The sequence below is a fragment of the Harpia harpyja genome, chromosome 11 (assembly GCF_026419915.1).
Source record: "Harpia harpyja isolate bHarHar1 chromosome 11, bHarHar1 primary haplotype, whole genome shotgun sequence".
NCBI classification, from domain to species: Eukaryota; Metazoa; Chordata; class Aves; order Accipitriformes; family Accipitridae; genus Harpia; species Harpia harpyja.
The window spans coordinates 39,032,774-39,051,381 of NC_068950.1; the positions used below are offsets into that span (position 1 = coordinate 39,032,774).

The 18,608-nt window shown below is 41.5% G+C and overlaps 2 protein-coding genes across 6 annotated transcripts in view; one reads left to right on the forward strand and one right to left on the reverse strand.

The window, feature by feature from the left end:
• The window catches only part of ZFYVE9 (zinc finger FYVE-type containing 9), a 63,849-nt gene extending 53,131 nt beyond the window's left edge, over positions 1–10,718 (forward strand). For both annotated transcript variants that reach the window (XM_052802552.1, XM_052802553.1), the window contains 8 exons: positions 2–84; positions 825–929; positions 3,623–3,773; positions 5,243–5,323; positions 6,708–6,870; positions 8,040–8,145; positions 9,176–9,352; positions 10,219–10,718. In XM_052802552.1, the coding sequence (XP_052658512.1) occupies positions 2–84; positions 825–929; positions 3,623–3,773; positions 5,243–5,323; positions 6,708–6,870; positions 8,040–8,145; positions 9,176–9,352; positions 10,219–10,380 (1,028 nt within the window). In that variant the 3' untranslated portion in view covers positions 10,381–10,718. The remainder of the gene's footprint in view (position 1; positions 85–824; positions 930–3,622; positions 3,774–5,242; positions 5,324–6,707; positions 6,871–8,039; positions 8,146–9,175; positions 9,353–10,218) is intronic.
• Positions 10,719–12,703: 1,985 nt separating this feature from the next.
• Positions 12,704–18,608, reverse strand: part of CC2D1B (coiled-coil and C2 domain containing 1B) — a 35,681-nt gene continuing 29,776 nt past the window's right edge. For 3 of the 4 annotated variants that reach the window (XM_052802554.1, XM_052802556.1, XM_052802557.1), the window contains exons 23-25: positions 16,457–16,547; positions 15,591–15,721; positions 12,704–13,868 (exon numbers count right to left, since the gene is read on the reverse strand). In XM_052802554.1, coding sequence (XP_052658514.1) covers positions 15,602–15,721; positions 16,457–16,547 — 211 coding nt within the window. In that variant the 3' untranslated portion in view covers positions 12,704–13,868; positions 15,591–15,601. Of the gene's footprint in view, positions 13,869–15,590; positions 15,722–16,456; positions 16,548–18,608 lie in introns of those variants that run through there. The other variant, XR_008237333.1, reaches the window with a different exon arrangement.

Genomic DNA, 18,608 nt, shown 5'->3' on the forward strand with positions numbered 1-18,608 from the left:
GTTTATCCATGCCCACTTTTTAGTGTCAGATTTCGTAAGCCTTTGTTTGGAGAGACTGGACACACGATTATGAACCTTCTTGCAGTAAGTGCTGAGACTGAGTTTGCATGTTTCATTGGTGTGAATGGATCAATGTGGGGAGAACTGTACTCGGGTTGCACGTAGTAGCTGGCAGGCTTAGAAGATGACAAGAGGAAATAGTGGGCTTTTGCGTGAATTTACCTGCTGTTACTGATATTGGATGTTAGCTTTCAACAACAGGATGAATTGTAACAAGGGACCCAAATTAACATCCAAAACGTGGCCACCTGAGAATGTTTGGATCTTGAAACAAGTGCATTCATTGCTCAGATTCTTTCCTTGGAAGTGCTAGGTCATCACAGTGTGCAGTCACAGCTCTCCGATTATACAGTGCTTCAATGGAAGCAAAGTTATTAGCTCTTCCTACTTCGCTAATATTTTCAATATAGAAAATTCTCTTTGATGCATGACTTAATCTCACTGCTCGAAAATCTAGTAACTCTATACAGTAATGTAACAGAACACAGCAAATTTTCTTACAGTGATGACATTCAAGGCTGGAGAATATTAATTTTGATGTAAGAAAATCAGGGAAATGACTAGCAGTCACGATGATGTTTTTTCATTTGTGTACTTTGATTATGTACGTTACAAGCTGTGTTGTCTCCATCCCTCCCTGCCTTTCAGTCACTGATTACAATTATTTTAATGGGTTAACTAGTAGTCACTAGGATAGTTATGAAACCTACAGTGTTAATGATGATCATCATGCCTAACTTTTAAATACTTGTTTTAATTACCAGGACTTCAGAAATTACCAGTACACACTGCCTGTGGTCCAAGGTTTAGTGGTTGATATGGAAGTCAGAAAAACCAGCATCAAAATTCCTAGCAACAGATATAATGAGGTAATGCTTGTAAGAAATATATTTGTGTACAGTTTCTTTGTGGTTGGAGGACCTGGGATCTAAAGGAATTTTATTTTATTCACTACCACTAGGGAAAACTGCTTCAAAAGCAAATGATAAATGCGTGATGCACACATCTTTTGAAAGTGAGTGAGGGTGGCTCCACAGGAAGAATACAATTCAATTTAGTATTAATTAAACTCTTTTTCCTCAGGTTTTTTAACTGTTTACATATGAAGTGTAATACTGGTTTGATTTGAGCAAATAAGTTGACAAACTACACTTGTAGAGGTAAACTAGGAGGAAAACGTGCATTAGCTTTTCTCATCTATGTTGTGTGTGCATACTTGAAGAATTTACTAGTATTTGTTGGATTGCTGTTTATTTTATGTAAAGTTTCTCTCAACATCTAAATTTTATACTTGATTTCTGGTGTGAGAAAATCAGCATCTTTAGGATTTAGTGCTGTTGAGAAAGCTGGGTGAGAAGGTATTTGAACAATAATGAAAGAGAGCAATGGAGAAGGTGATAGATTTCGTGTTCTGTCTGAAGAGGAGGGGGTAACTTCGTATTTTGGAACCAATCAGCAGTTGGGGTGAGAGCAAAATAGTATTCGTAAAAGTTCCTGTAATATCACAGCAGAATACAGCTTTATCTCAGGAGAGAATTTCCCTGCAAGAAGCATTTGAGTAAAATAACACTGAGAATAAAGAAATAAATTGAGCAAAAGGAAAAAGTGTTCTTATGTGAAGTTTGGAAAAGATGAAACTGATGAAGCAAGAAGATAAAGGGTCTGTATTAATTCTTGATGCAGTTGTGAGAAAATGGAAAGGCTCATTAAAGTTTGCATGAATTAAATACGGATTGGCACACAAGATGCAGTTTAGTGTTAGCTGTGCCTGGCGTTTGCAAGTGTGTTAGCTTCGGTTCTGTGTTAGACATTGCACTAAGCTGGACTGTGAGGAAATTCCTGTGTTGTGCAGCTTAGCAAAATCTCTGCATCATGCCTGGGTTCTCTTTCCAGTGTGAAGCAAGGATTCAACTTTTTAAATGGAAAAAGTGTTATTTATGTAACGTAACATCATTGCTTGCAATCCAGTTGAAAGGTTGAATTACTAGAAAATTTTCACCTGAGTTTAGTTTGAATTAAGATGAATTAAACCACAAGACCTTTACTTTTTTCCCCATGTAAAGCAGTATTTAATTAGAAAAGCATCACTCTAGATCTAGAAAGTGAAAAACTAATTTTAAATCTCATGCATGGATTAAATGTGGAGAATTCAGACTGTAATTGACAAATTAAACATTAATATATAGTTTTTCTATTAACTACATATTTTTATCTTCAAAATTATTTAAATTTTCTACAACTGACAGTGATACTTAGTTGCCCATTTAGTCCCTCAGGAAAGGTGACTGTCATTTTTTAATCAGTTGCCTTGTTACAAAGCACAGTTGCCATGTCCAGTTGTTTCTTCTTATGCTGAAGGCAACTACTGGGCTCCATAAAGATGGCTGCTGTTGAGCTAAAATCTTGTTTCTGGAGCATGACATGATAAACTAGATAATGAAATACACTCTTGTCTGATGCAAAATCTTAATTAAGTTTCCTCCCCAAACATTACACCTGTGCACATGTGTCAATAGCGAGCATCAGCTAATGTACCTGACACTATAATTATGGTTTTATGTTAGACTGAGAGAGACAAATGTGTTGTGTGTAGCGTGCATGCTTATCAGCTACAGGAAGCAGAGGATGGGAGTATGAGTGCTGTTAAGATATGTCAAATAATTCAGCATTTTCCTTCTCATCAGGGTTTTCACTGGGGGGGGGTGTGTGTAATTTAATTTGCCTTTTTTTTCTTTTAAGCAAACATATAATTTTTGGTTTTGAAACAAATTCCAGAGAGAGAGGACTCCCTCAGTTTTCTTTTGGGTCAAAAATCTCATAGTCTGAGCCTCCATGAAGAGGAAGAGAGGAGAAGAAAGAAGCTATAAAACTTACAAGAATATTTTGTCAAGGCATGTAACTAGGTGTATGTTAGATGATAATCAGGAAAACTGAAGTGCAGATATATCACAGACTTTCTGGATGCTTTTTGGAGGCCTTCTTTGCAGAGAATTAAAATTATTTCTGGATGTCTATAATTCAGATCTTTTTTAAAAGTCTTCAGATGGGGAACATTGGTCCCAATTTTACCAATTCATGCAGGTGAAGCACAGAGACACTAAAGCTTTGGTGTCTGGTCATGGCATGACCAGGATTAAATGCCCCAAGTCTGAATGCCAGTCTAGCACTGAACCGTGGAGGCAGCATTTGTGATTTATGCCATAAGCAACTGTAGTTTTATAAACAAGCCAGATATTTCCTCCCAATGTTTTTCTAATATTTTTTTCCTGTGAATTTATTTTTTTTAAAACAGCTAGAGATAATAGCTTTTGCAACCTATATAGCTCAGCTATCCCTTATACCTTTTGTCTCAATTACCTAAAAGGTGGCATTTTAAAGCATCTAAATGGTATAAGACCTGAACCCTCTTTTCAAAAGCAGTTTATGGTTCTGAGTGCTAAGATCTGACATGAGAATATAAGCACTGTCGAGAAGCTTTGTCCGATTAAACTGTTCCAAGAATCACCTATTTGTAGTACTGCTTGACGAACAGGGTAGAAATGGTAAACCTTTTTGTTTGCAGATGATGAAAGCCATGAACAAATCCAACGAGCATGTTCTAGCAGGGGGAGCGTGCTTCAATGAGAAAGCAGACTCGCATCTGGTGTGTGTTCAGAATGATGACGGGAATTACCAGACGCAGGCCATCAGCATCCATAATCAGCCGAGGAAGGGTGAGAAAGGGGGCTCACGAGGAGGCTGTTCCTCCCGGCGCTCTGCATGACTTCTTTGCCGATTGTGTTACCGTTCCAGCATGTGGCTCTGAATCAGTCAGAACTGGGTTTGTCTGCATTTCACTGAGTTTCTGTTAGAGAAAATAATTCTGACTGCTGGTGTTACTGAATGGGCAGCTTTGTGAGTTAGACATGCAACACAAGGAATAGTAACACGTTGCTCTATCTGCCCTTTACCCCTTTGGTGTTTTACTCCCCTTGCAGAATCCATGATCTCAGATGTCAGGGGGCACGCTGTGCGGTTTGCATCCTGTGTACAGTCCACATCACACTTCTCTAGGTCAATGGTGCTGTTTTGAATTTGTCTGAGAGGTGTTCTAGCAACTTCGTAGATCAAGCAGACGCAAAATAAAGCACATAACAGCTTGCTCCCTTGTAAATATGGTAATAACTGCTTGCACAATACAGCTCAGGACTTGAGGTGCTCCAGAGCTCACAGTGCTGTTAACTCGTTTAGGACACATCTCTACGTTAATGATGAGAGCTGTCTTTGGCATTATTGGAGACTACAGGTGAGGTTGTGGTTGCCTGTGCTTGACCTATGCTATGTGAAAGGAGGAAGATTAGGTTTAGTGCGAGAGAAAGGTAAATAGGAATAACCAACAGCAGCAGCATTTTAATAATGCATCTTCAAGAAACAACTCATGTTTACCTCAATTAGACCATCTAATTTCCAGGCTTTGTTTTTGTTAGAGTAGGCTGAAAGGCTGCAGCAGCAGTGTGCTGAGAATTTAAATGTTGTGGTTTGGGGGAAAATTTCTGGCAAAGAGATTATACTATCTCCAAATGAGAACAAGCAAGACAGAGGCCAACTTTTATGTTTTGCAAGTATCCCCAGTCACTCCAGTGAGTATACTGGCATGGGATGTCACTCAGGACTGATGATCGTATCTGACTTCTGTTCATTGTACATATGGGACAAGAAGAGGGATTTCCAGCAGGAATTTCATGATGCTTAGTGGTCATTTAAGAGAATTTTACTTTAAATCAGGTGGCTTTGAGCTGTGGCCTTGCCAGTGGGTTGGTGTTACGGTGTGATCCATAAACAGCTCGCTCACAATCTTTGCCAGCTGTGTGGGAACATTTAGTAGTTACTTATGTACTTGGTTACCCTAAATTAGTAGTCCTGAAACTTAGAGGTGTTTATGGGGAGAGGGAGAGTGATGAATTATGAGCATTCATTAAGGCTGACAAAAACTGTAGTCCAGTTTAGAAAATAACTGGGTGATTTGCCCTTCCATATCCAAGCCCGTGATGTGCATTAAAGTCACCATAATTCTAAGCAGCATTTGTCCTGATTTAGATTAATCACCTCTCTGGATGATGGAGCTGTGATACCTGATTCTTGTGTAAGGCATTGTTGTGACGAAAGCCTCACTAAATCACTCCTGTTGTTGTTGTTGTTGCAGTGACTGGTGCCAGCTTCTTTGTGTTCAGTGGAGCTTTAAAATCCTCTTCAGGCTACCTTGCCAAATCCAGTATAGTAGAAGGTAAGAACTGAACCGCTTGCTTAAAACACACTTCTTCCCTCTTAACACAGCTCAGCCCTGTAGTTATCAGGTGTGGTGGTGCATAACAGTGCTCTGCTGTTACACCTTGGGCATTTGAATCATGCTGCTGCTTCAGCTTTATCCTACTTTTTAGCAAAAAAACCCTGTTTCCTTTAATGAGGAGGAACTTGTCCAGATGGTGTAGAACAAGAAAATGAGGGTAAGATAGGAAATACCTGGCTTGTGAGCCTGTGATCAGTTTACTGGTTTGGGTTGAATGAGGAAATTCTGAGCCTAAGAAATATGGAATGTGTAATCCACTGACCAGAAGAAGCCCTGCTAAACTTACTCTGTTCCCAAATAGCTCTGCCTTATGCAAGATTATGAATGTGCATTGTTTATATGCTTGTGTGTAGGCAGATGAGAACATGACAGGTCGAGATTGTTGAGCTGGTACCTCTCTGATTTGGTTTGTTCTTCTTTTAGCAGCTGTCATATCACAGAAATAAATGATGACTGTGTACACTGGATTGAAAGCCATTATTGCTTGTTAGCTGAGCTACAGAACTTTGTAGTCTAACCTCACTGCAGATGTGACAACGCAGACAGTCGTGTTTTAAGTGTGCTCCTTACAGGTTGTGAGTGAGGTACGCAGGAAACCCCTGGGTGCAGTCAGTTTGCACAGCTCCACTGACGAGCAGGAACTCCTCAAGCTGCACCAACTTGAAAGCTTGCAGCTGTAGGAGTGTGCAGTCCATGGGTGAGTGGTCACCCAGGGCTGAAAAGCAGCCATCTCACTGCAAGTCAGTATATGTAGGTCATTATACCATTTTCTGTGTCTAAATTGGTGGTTTAGTGCAAGACAGAGGTACGGGTGAACTCAGGCAAGGAGTCTGTACGTTGGGGAAGTGTATCATCCTGAGTTATTTCTGCAGTAATTTAGACTGATCCAATCCAAATTCTCTATCTTTTGCCACTGTCAGGCAAGCATTGACTTCACAAAAGCTCTGTCACCGCTGGAGTCCTGCTTCCAGTGCCAACAGAGGTGACAGCTGACTGGAGGTGGGGCACATGGGGTTTCTGAGGGTTGCCTAGAGCAGGTGTCAAGTTTTGAGGCGAACTAATGCAGCCGTTGCTATAGCTGACTTTACCTGGTAGATGGACTTCACATTATCCTTGTGTGTTCCCTAGTCAACGCTCATCAGTGCTACGTTTTAGGAATCCGAGTTCAGACTTGGTCTTATGTAGCGTTGCTGCCTATGACTCTTAAAACAGATATTTAACCTTTCTGTTGCAAAAAGAGGAAGGATGTTTTATTTCTTTTTTATAATTGCTCTGTTCAGTGTGGCTTATCTTGGCTTATGAGGATTTCTTGGTTCCCTAGATGGAGTAATGGTGCAGATAACTGCTGAGAACATGGACTCTTTGAGGCAGGCCTTGAGAGAGATGAAAGACTTCACCATCACTTGTGGCAAAGTAGATGCTGAAGATCCTCAGGAACACGTTCATATTCAGTGGGTAGAAGATGATAAAAACTTTAGTAAGGGGTAAGTAGAGGAGCAATCGCTTGACATTGAATGGTGGCTGACGGTATTTGTTAAAAATTTTAATTAATCTTAATAAGGTGCATGAGTTTTCAAATCAATAGGAATTACAAGTCTATGCCTCTATTTTGAGTGATAAGATGCAATTAAACGTAATGAAAATGGAATTGAGATACCAGAGCTTTGGGGCATCAATTTAGAAAGTTGTCAGTGCTATAGATTTTTTGCCATTGCTAATATCCAGTTATTGGAAACCACTAATCTGTCTCCAACACTCAGCGCTGAACCCTGCCTATTGTGGTCACTTTGCTCTCTTGGTGCTTAGTTTGCACTAAGTAGTGCTGGAAATAAAATTGCTGAACATCAACAGTATATATGGACTCCTGATAGTTAAGCCAAAAGAAGGGTGTATATGGCAGCTTAAGTATTTATGGCAGTAAAGTGCTGTTGTGATGGGTACAATGTTTAAGGAATCGGCATCTAGAAAGGAGGATATTTCTGCAGTTTCAGGCTCTCCGACTCAGTCTTAGGTTCTGTAATTAAATTCTGGGCTGTGTTAGTAGTGTTTCAGGTATTGCTGGCCTACACTGAGGTTACAAATGAATAAAAATCAAATCTGTATGAAACGCCTCATTGCTGCCTTAGCACCTTACGAGATCTCAGCTCTGGTGCGAAGCTTTGTTGAAAAACCTGCAGGAAGGTCCTTCCTGCACCTTGTTTGTGCATATTGACCAGGGCGGGTGTCAGGGGTGGGAGCTGCAGGGTCAGCAGGGAGCGTGCTGCCTCTCGGCTCTTCCCTCCTGCTCAGCCCCGTAGGAGCCCATTCCAGAAAGGCTGCTCCCTGTAAAGCTGCAGGCCCAGCACCATCATCACAATTAGCAGTTGGCATTCAAGATCACTGGTTTTGGCACCCTGAGAGAAGCCTTTGGGTTCCCTTCTGAGGCTAATTTTGGTCTATGCCCCATGAAGCTGGTGTGGTAAGTCGCTGTGTTGTAGCAGTTCAAAATGCAGAATGCTCAGTTATGAAAAAACCTGCAGCGAGGCAGTCGGAGGATTCAGGTGTAGCAGAGGAGCTGCCCTTTGATCCCGACGTAGTTCTCTCTTGCAGTGCTCTCTGTTCAGCTCGTGTCTTTTGCTAAGTTGGAACTTAGCCGTTTCCCTCCCTTTTGCAGTGTTGTAAGCCCTATTGATGGCAAATCAATGGAGTCTATAACAAGCGTGAAGATATTTCACGGCTCAGAGTACAAGGCAAACGGAAAGGTCATTCGGTGGACAGAGGTAAGTCAGTCAAATTGAGCTGCATGTAAACCAACACTTGGCATTTTGGGACTGCAACTACGCCTAGTCTTCTTTTGACCTGCTCTCCCTACTCACCAAAATTAAAGCAGCAAATTCTTCAGAACAAACCTGTATTACCTTTCCTACCTGCAAGGAAAGACTCAGTACGGCACCGTGCAGTATAAAATATCCCATCGCTAATGCGCAGCTCAGGCTGCCACCACAGCCAGCCTCTACAGCCTACTCTGCGCTGGCCACCTCTTCTCGCGTGTGGCTGTTGAACATGGGGGGAACCAGAAAAATACTTGCTTACTGTGTTACCCAAGGTAACAGCTGGTTTCATCTGCATTTGTGTTAAAAACTACCTTTTTAAATGGAGACAAATCTTAATAATTACTTATTTTAAAAAATGTTGTTTTGAGCCACCTTCTCTAAAATGTTGCAAGTTAAAATGAAAAGTGCTGTGGAATAAATCACTTGCAGAAACTACTTGCATAGCTGATGTTACCTGTGACTCTGCCAGCACACAAATGCTAATGTTAAAAGATTTCTTCAAGTGTTTCACATAACCTGCCCAGGAGGAACCAAGTTACTCACTCTGCAGCTTGCCACCTTAGCATCCTTTTTTCCCAGGTCAGTTGGGTTCAACAGGGACAAGTTCAGTGACAACCATAATACAAATCTGCAGGCTGGGATGGCTTCTACTAAAAATGCAAATTTTCTGAAATTAACATCTGTTTAAAAGCAGGGTTTTATTAAAAACTATGTGCAATACATAGCGAATTTCTGTAATGAGGCTTTTGACCAGAACTGAAAGGTTTTTGAGAACACCACTATTTAAATCTTTCTTTTGAAGTTGTTTTTTTTTTTTTCCCCCCTAAGGTAGCTTGTCTTCAGGGTCTTTTGCTGGTCTTCCCTGAGCAGCTCTTCTTTTAGTCTTCATTTGTAAAAGTTTAAATGGCATCTCAGTAACCTTATTTCCTAGAAAAGCCAAGTGTTAAGTAAGTCTTGTGTTAACTCTTTCCATCAGGTGTTTTTCCTGGAAAATGATGAGCAACATAATGGTCTGAGTGACCCAGCCGACCACAGCAGATTGACTGAAAACGTGGCAAAGGCTTTCTGTTTAGCCCTGTGTCCTCATCTTAAATTGTTGAAAGAAGATGGAATGACTAAGCTAGGTCTGCGTGTTACACTTGACTCAGATCAAGTAAGTCTTGAATAGTTTCGGTTTAACTGGGGGATTGTTCCCTTGTTTGTTCCCCAAAAAGGGAAGAGAACACTTCAGCCATTCGCTTGGTTAAAGAATTACCAGTATCAGATGCTAATCTAGGGGTGCCGACTGTTGTTTGGCGTTTTGGGCCATCTGTTAAAATTGGAAAGCTAGCGCCGAGCCTGAATTAACACCAGGCTTGACCCCCATATGCCGCTAGCAGCACCTGCTCTGTAGTCAGAGACCTGTGAACAGCCCTGCGAGCTGCAGGCCTGCCACGTCCTCAGAGAAGACTCCAAGTCGGCCTTTTCACCAGAAGTTAAAAGACAGGAGTGTAGTAAATGTATTCTTGGGTGAGCATAAAACATTGTTGACGAGCATGGCTGTTCTTAGAAGATCACACTGCATATGAGGCAGAGAAACAAACAGATGGAAGGTCCCCTCGAGAGTGCTCTACAGCAAAAACTACAAGCAGAGATAAGGGTCTCCCGGCAAGACAGCTGGCCTTGCCTTGGAGTGGACGTGTTCTTAGTAACAACCAGCTTTTAAATACTGCGTGACTTAATCTGATAATGCAGGGTGCGGTTCCTGCTGATCTGAATGATCTGCTTTGACAAAGCAGTAGAAAAAAAAAAGGCTACTTTTGTCTAGGCAGCCACTGGGAACACAAAGAACAAAAAAAAAGGTGGAAAAGCTGCTTTAGTGCCTGCTACATCCTGTTCAAGTGCCTGACCTCCCCCAGGCAGCGGCCACGGCACCTCACACAAATCATCCTCCTGGCACGGCACTTCCCTTACTGCCCACTGAATCACAGCCTTGTGTCCTATTCGCTGTAAAACCCACTCTTACTTTGTATTTTTTAGGTTGGTTATCAAGCTGGGAGTAATGGACAGCCACTGCCCTCTCAATACATGAATGACCTGGACAGTGCCTTAGTTCCAGTGATTCATGGAGGGGCATGTCAGTTGAGTGAGGGGCCCGTCATAATGGAGCTCATCTTTTATATTCTGGAAAACATCTCATAAGAGGACTTCATTTTCTGTTCAGACCTGTTCAAGCAGCAGTTGTATCTGAATCATTTGCACTTTAAAACTGGAAAATTAAGCTTTTGTTAACACTATTGGGGGAGGGGGGGGAGGAGGGAGGGACAGTTGTTCCATAATTCTAAATCTTCTATGCATTGTCAACAAACAGAGGATCAGGGCAGCTTCTATACGACAACATGGCTATGCTATCCTTGCAGCTAATACACTTCTGTTACTGTTTAGAAAAATGCTCATGTTTAAAGACTTACAGTCATGTACTCTAAATGCTCAAACGGGTGCAAAGATCACTGGGGCGTAAATAAAAAGTGAAACTCCAATCTTGTACTGTTTGTAGATGGACATGTAAGAATGAACAATCAAGACCTCCATTCTGACCTCATCATAATGCCGTCTGTGGTTATTCTGTAGACATTAAAAAGTAACGTTTACATTATTTTGACCAGATTATTGGTTGAAATACTTTTGGAGTAGCCCTTGAGAGATAGGGAAAGATTACCTAGCCATAACTACGTTTGTAGATGCGTCCAAATGAGCATAAGGGCAGGCATCTCTCTGAAAGCGGTATTATGTAAACTGCAGTTTTGTGTGTGTAATTAATAGGCTAGTTTACTTTTTTCCTCTATTTACTACAAAAACTCGTCACCTGGGCAGATTTCTATCATCTCCTAGAACAACTCTGCTATTCTGTACTTTGTTTACAAATCTGTACGAAGCAGAGGAAATACTAGCCCTCAAGTGCAGTTCTCTCTCATTCCTCTTCCCCAGTAGGTCCTGCTTTTCAAAGAAAAGTAACACCCAGGGCAGCTTTAAGTCTCCTTGCTGTATGCTGTAGTGTAACGCTAGTGTCATGTAATACAAGACAGCTTGCACTTCATATTAGCAGCACCATGTAAAAGCTTACCTGTGATAAAAGTATAGAGTGGCTGTTTTTGCATGTTCTGCTGAAAAAGGCTTTCTGGTCAGCTCTGAACACTTGCACTTGGCCCAGTGCTCTTGGTCTCACCTGAGAGGGCTTTAGTAAGGAAGGCAGGCAGCTGCTCGCATCTGCCACGACATTGTGAAGCTAGAGTTGAGAATCAGCCAGAGGAAACGTGGTTCCACAGTCTTACTGTCTCCGTGGAAAGCTGCTAACCACTGGAAAGAGCTGAAAGCAGGAGCAGGGGATTTGGTTTGTTTAGCCATACCCAAGCAATGCAGCTGGTTTGAGTCCCTCCCAGGAAGGGGGCATGGGGTGAAGGTTTCTCCTCCTGTCTATACAGAAGATTAATTTGGGAAGAGAGGGGCTCACTGATGGTGAACACAGTATCTCGGACCTTGCATCGTCCCTACTCGCAGTCAGTTCTGGTGAATGCAGCGGGGATTATTTTGGTTTTGCTGTATGTAACACGGGCCTCCTTTCAGATATAAAGGGAAGTGCGAGGCTACTGTGAGACTGATGCTATATTTTTTAAACAAATACACAGCATTAGCTGGGCCAAGGAAAAGGTAACTGCACATGTAGCAATGTATTTTATGTAAAGACAGCACAGTGTATGTACAGAGTGCATTTGTGAATAAATGGCTACTGCTTTTTAAAAAAAAGCAAAGTCTGACAAATCCAATACTGTAAATTACAGCTGTCGCCACCCAACACTTGGAGAAGGCAGGCCAGAGAACCGGGGTCCAACTCCACAAATAAAAGCTGGCCAGCAAGAGGTAGCACGCAACTACACTTAAAAGAGCAAGTGTTACATCAAAGTGAAACCTTACCTCTGGCATTTGGGAAAAGGTGGCTGGCTTAATGCGGCTTACTTAAATGTTTCATGATGGACAAACCTTAAGCTATTACACAGTCACTAGCCTTCCTATGTATTTGTGCAGCAGAGCAGGACTAGGGTTACTTTCAGACTCCCCTCTGCACGCTGTTTTTGCACACCTTGGGACACAGCGCAGCACTACGCAGTGTAGGCAAGATTCAGTATCGGGAAGAACATTCCATAAACCAACTAATAATCTTCCTTCTAGAGCCTGCACTCCAGCTTTGCCACAGCAGCGGCTTTCCAGTTACTTTAGTTGCATTGTTATGCTTAATAATGCAGTGAAAGAGGTGAAAAATCTTTATCTTCTCTTCCTTTGCCCCAAAAGTCTTTTAGGTTTGGATTATGTTTGTGCAAAACACTATCAACTGGTGACTGACTGACATGTTTGCTTCAACCATAGCCTTTTAAATGACCTTAATTACCATGTTGTTAAGAAATGAGTACTTGTTTTAGAAAAAAAAAATTGTACTTTTAAAATTCAGTTAGTTAACACTGCAAAAAACTGCATATTATATTTTTATTTTCAACATGTAGTTTTGTATATTAAATTTATTGAAATTAAAAACTAAATACTGTATTGTCTTCATCTGCTCAGGAAGACAGAGGCAGCACTGCCTTACTTGTCTGGACTCCTTTCTGTCAAAAAACTTGCCCTACCTAAAGAGCTGGTGCAGGAGCGGTCCGACTCCCCACTGCAGGCACATCCTTTCCTTTGAGATCAGTCACTTCTGTCAGCTCACAGAGATTTAAAAACACAAACATATTTGGTACCATTTTTTGTATGGTGCTGATCAAAAGCATTCCTGAAAATAGTCATAATCCAGTTTTCTACATGACAAAGAGTGGCTATTTTCCCCATCACCTGGAAGAACAGTAAGAGCCTATTTTTGTAAAAATACAAGGAACATTTGGGAAGCAGCAGTCTAGCATACTTTTTTTTTCCCCTCCTTTTTTCAATGTAAAAAGAAAAAGGATGAAGGCACAGTACCCGGACTGCACTGAACAAGCAGTGCGGCAAGCATGGCAGACAACCAGTAGCCAGAAAAAAAAAAATGTAGATCTGTAAACACCTGCTGCTAAGAAGTCTTGCATTTTCTTCTGAAAGGCAACATCCCATTGAACTTCATGTTGCAATGGCATGCACAGAGGAGGGACACACTGCTGCTAGATTGCTGCCCGAGTTCTCTCTTCCCTATTTTAGGAAACAAAAAAACCCAAACCCCAAACCAGCCTTGATAAGAGAGAACGGAAGAAGCAGTAGCAGACTGTTCACTGTACCACATTGGCTGCTTGTACACGTGGAAGAAATGAATTCTAGTAAAGGTCTTACCTGTGACTTGACTGAAAAGTTTTTGCACTGCCTCAGGGAATTTTTAAGGGGCTAAACTTTCCACACACCGCTATGCATAGTTAATGTAACATTCATCCTGGTGCTACATTAGTAGTCCCACGTTAAGGCAATTCTATTTTGCGTAGACTGGTAACAATTCCCTGCAGCAGCAGATTTCCAGAGCCTTACATTTGCCTTAAAGTTATTAATAAGCACTATGGCTGTTATCAAAATAGACATTAAGTTCAGTAGTGCATTCATTTATCATCTTTGGTGCTTGCAGCTAGCAGCATCGTCCTACATAGGTTCATCCCACATCTTTTAACATTCCAATGGATCTGGGGATAAAAAAAACAACCAAAAAACAACAACATCACTTGATGCAGTACTTAACAGATGTTCACAATTCAAGGTCACATTGTATGTAAAATGCTGACATGAATTTTCTGGATGGTCCACTAGAAAAATTAATGGAGCAAAATTATTAAGCTCTAGTGATTGAAAATGCCTAAGCATCCAGTCACGGCACAAGGCCAAGTTGTTACTTCAGATACGGCGTCAAACATGTCCCTCGCCGCCTAACTGTGAAGCTCACAGGCAGCTTACCGACCTCCTTGGCTGTGAGGAAGAAATCACTAGACAAACAGTCCCTTTGGTGCTACAAGTTCAGACTCACATATTGAAACAAGACCTCTCAATCTGTCAAGTCTAATGCAATTCGGAAGTAAAGGTGTGGCAAACAGGTGATGTCGCTGTGAAGCTGATGAATATTAGCTTAACTGGCATTTATGAATGCAAAGAAAACAATATGCTAAGGAAGAGGGAGCACAGAGCCTTCAGGAGCTCAAGCAAAGGAAGAGGGATTACTTATCAGAAACTTAGTAGTTATACATCATCTGTTTTCCACCAGAAAAGGTGAGGTTTGTTCCATGCTGGTATAGCAAGGTCGTGGTCCAAGAGGGGGGCTGTACACGCTATCACGGTACAATAAATACCTGCTCAGAAGGGATCAACACGGTCGTACCCCTGCCAATAATGCCCTATGACTGCCGGTGATTTGCACGATCTGCCTGACTGTCCCTAGCCAGTCAGCGTCCTCTCCATGGTTTTATGAACATAAGCTGTGGGAGAAGCGAGGACCTAAGTTTCAGGGTATCGGTGATTGTGTCCAACGAGTCTGAATTTCTTTCAAACATCAGACACATACATAAAAGTAGGCTGAATTAGAGATTCCACAGGCAGATAGACTGCTGGTACTTATCTTTTCAGTAACTTCATGTAGAATATCACTTTAAAAAAAGACACCAGAATTTTTGGTATTTATTTGCTTTTGTTTTTTTCAAGAAGGGAGAATTTGTGATACCCAAAAAGCAGAGTATGAGAAAGGAAGAAAAGTTCCAAAACCAAGCAGTTTCTGTAGAGGCTGGCAAGAAGCAGCAGCCTACCTCTTTTTCATCCTTCTAATATACAGCCACTGTGACAGTGCACAGCTCCTCTTCTGTACTTGATACGGGCACAGTAAGCACCAGGCACAGTTCTTCAGGTAGCCTGTATTCAACTGCACAGTTTCTGCCTGCCGAGAAGTCTCAAGTATCCGGAAAAAAGTCTGTCTCCAATAGTTTCCCTTTTAGATAAAGTCAAGCAGACTTCTATGGGACAAACAAATGCCCTTCTCTAGCTTCTGGTAGGGGAAGAAGGGTGTAGGGGAAGAAGGGTCCTTGCTAACTCTGAAAGGTTTTTTGCTAACAGTAAGGATGGACAGGAAGCACCCTCCTAGAAAGGACTCGTCAATCTTATTTTCTAAATATTATTCTAAATAAAGATGATGCTAGAAGCTCTCCCTTTATTTCAAGTGATGGTGAAATAGCATCTTTGATATACAAACTAATCAGAGACACTGTAACCTCATTTCTGAAACTATGTCAACTCACCACTACAATTATGGTATCAAAGCCAGAGCTGTGTAATTAGGTCAATGTCAACAAAACACATTATTCAACCAGCTTATCTGTAGCCCTGTCAAGTTCTGGCCAGACCACCTTTAGATGCAGTATTCATACCTCGGATAGAACTAATGTTCAAGGACCAGCCAATTTTCTGTAATTGTTTGAAGATCTTGACCACTGAGGGGCTCCCGGAGTCTCACTTTCACCTCCAGTTTCCCTCCAGTGGGCTTTCTGCCATCAAAAATCTGAAAGAACCACAAAAAGACGACCAGTTAGCACTCGTACAAACGATAGTGTCAAACTGTAGTGCCTCAGGCAACCATTGACTTTATTTCCCCATGACTAGAAGATGACAGAGATCACCTGCAGGCAACTGCAGTGCTGGGAGGCGTCGCAGCCACGTGCTTCCTTGGATTCATAACTCGGGAGCAGGTCCCCCATACAACTCGTGCAAGGCAGCTGTACCAGCGGCTGCGGTACCTCTGCCTGCCACGCACCAAGCCCCCGAAGTACAAATGGACTCCACGGGCAGCTCAGGATGCTAAGGGCAGTGGTGTCCTGAGCATGTCTGTGCTGCAGCCCGAGGGATTTTTTTTTTTTTAAGGTTCCACTTAATGATCTACTGGATCTTATGGCAGCGCTCTATCCAGTCTGGCAGTCTTCGCTTAATCCTTTGATCTGTTAGCTACCAATGCAAATAATTTGGGGAATCACCTGAATTTCTGGTCCTGACAAAGAAAACTATCTTGATAAAGAAAATTTGCAGAAGAGAGTCTCCAAGAAGTTCCCACTACCAGAACGGTCACAGCTATTACAAGCTTCAAGAGACAATAAAACAAAGAGCCCATTGTTTATCAAACTCGTCCAATACAAAACTGTCACCTGTATACAGATACAGATTTAGGCAATGCGAGTATTCGTTTTCCCTTTGTGTTCAAATACTACTAACTAGAAGAACACACCTCACCCAGAAAACATACCTCGATGATCTCTCTAACTTCACATTCTGATTCCAGCTTGTCCAGTTTCAAGTGTGCTGTCCCCACTTGCTTGTCACTTCTGAAAAAGGACCTGTTTCAAAGAAACCTTCCTTAACTGAATGGGTAAGGTTTTTCAGAACATTGAAGAGAAAGCAAGCTAAGAGGTCATCACTGTTCACACCATCACCACATCCGGGAAGGCTAGTGAAGACATGCTACTAGAACCATACAAACCAGGGTACAAGGGGCAAACCCTTAGTGAACTAGACTACAAGCACAAGATTTGGAAGTACTCATTTTTTAATTATTCTCTTGCAACCAAATTAAAGATGAGGACAGTAGTGAAGAAAAACAATCAACTAAACTAGCACTTGGAATAGCAGCAGCTTTCATCCTTGCACAGGGCGACAGGGAAGAATGGCCTAACAGCCAGGACAGATGGAATCTTCCGCAATGGGCTGTTTAACAGAACAGGCTGAAAAACTTCCCAGGGAAGTTGCATCCCTCATCAAAACAAACATTTCACAGGCACATGCTGGTTTTAACAAATTACTTATTAGGAAAAAGTCACACAAATAATTCTGTTTCATTTTGATAGATCAAACCACTCAATTTCAACAAGTAAGAACATTTCATTTCAGCTGTTGTTTTGATTCACCTTCATACTGGTAGTTTTAACAGTCAAGAACTATCATTTTAGAATTTCTAGTCTGCTGAAATTAAACACAGAGCATTTTTATCCTGCAAGGAAAACAATCAACTTTTCTCTGCTACAGTCACTTCTGTTTAACAGTTTTATCAGCAAGACATCCATCTTTACCTTAACAGAGACAGGTGGTGCAATCCTTATCCAGACAAACTCTTTCAAAAGGCAACAGCTAAGACTAAAACACACTACTTCCACAGAAGCGTTCAGCTCAAAGCACTGGATTTCTTTGCCTGCATCCAAGCATTTCCCTGAATCAGTCTCCAAAAGGTTTGATAAACAACTAAAATCTAGAGATTCTGGAGGCAGGAAAACCAACCAGCCATGCCTGTCATGTTTTAGACAGGAAATCTGCCAAGAATTCAGAAGCTTCCTTTTTTATGCCATTCTATTTAGGAAAAAAACAAGCAAGCAAACCAACAAACATACAAAAAACCCAACCCCAAAACATCCACCTTTCTTCCTATTATCATTAAGAGATACTAAGATATTATCAAGCAAGACTTGACATATGCAATGAAAACTCTGAAGAATATTATATGGAGCCTCACGGTCATGTCATCTGTGGCAACAGTAACCAGTGTATTAATACACAGACCTGATGCTGCCATCAGTGCCTACAAGTTCCAAGTGAACATCTGTGAACCCGACTGTCTAAAATCTCTGACTGGAAGAGCAGTAAGGTTGATTCCTCACATTGACCACCTCAATGATTGCTTCATTCATGTATTCTCCAAATAGCTCATATCAACTGCAGTATAAGGAACCTGTCATCCAGACTTTAACCTCAATTTCCTGCTTGTGTGTTCAGAAATAGCATCAGGAATGCTATAGCTCATATAGCACCTAAATCTCTATAGATTAGGAGGACAATGGTCTGGTACCATTAGCTCAGGCTGCAGCGAGCTCACAGAGGGAGCTCAGACACTTCTAGATGGGATAAAGAGTGCAAGACCACTACACTACTCTGAATGCACTGGAACACGCAGCGAGTCACTGTTAGGAAGTACACCTCTGCCAAAACCCTGTTGCTGAAGGACTTGAAAGATTCTGGCTCAGTTGTTCAGATTGCTTCTTATTTGTCAGTTTGTCCATCTCAACACAAATTGCTGTAGTACAGAAAAATGATGTCACGAGTACCTCAAGGGCTGATAGCGCTGCCTCCAAACAAAATGCCTATGAATGTTGTTGACAGAAAGCCTTCCAAAGATGAGACTATATTCTCCACTGATGAGATTACAGTAGACTCACAAAATCATTCAGAAAAGTTCAGAATTTATTAGCTTACATGCTAGAATACTTCCCGTTACTTCACAAGCACCTTAAAACGAAGAAGGATTACATAATTGTACTGCAGTATGTTGGACACTTTGTTCATAAACTTAAAAAGAGAATCAGCAATTCTTCTAGCTGAATTTTTTTAAAGCATTTTTCCATTTTACAATT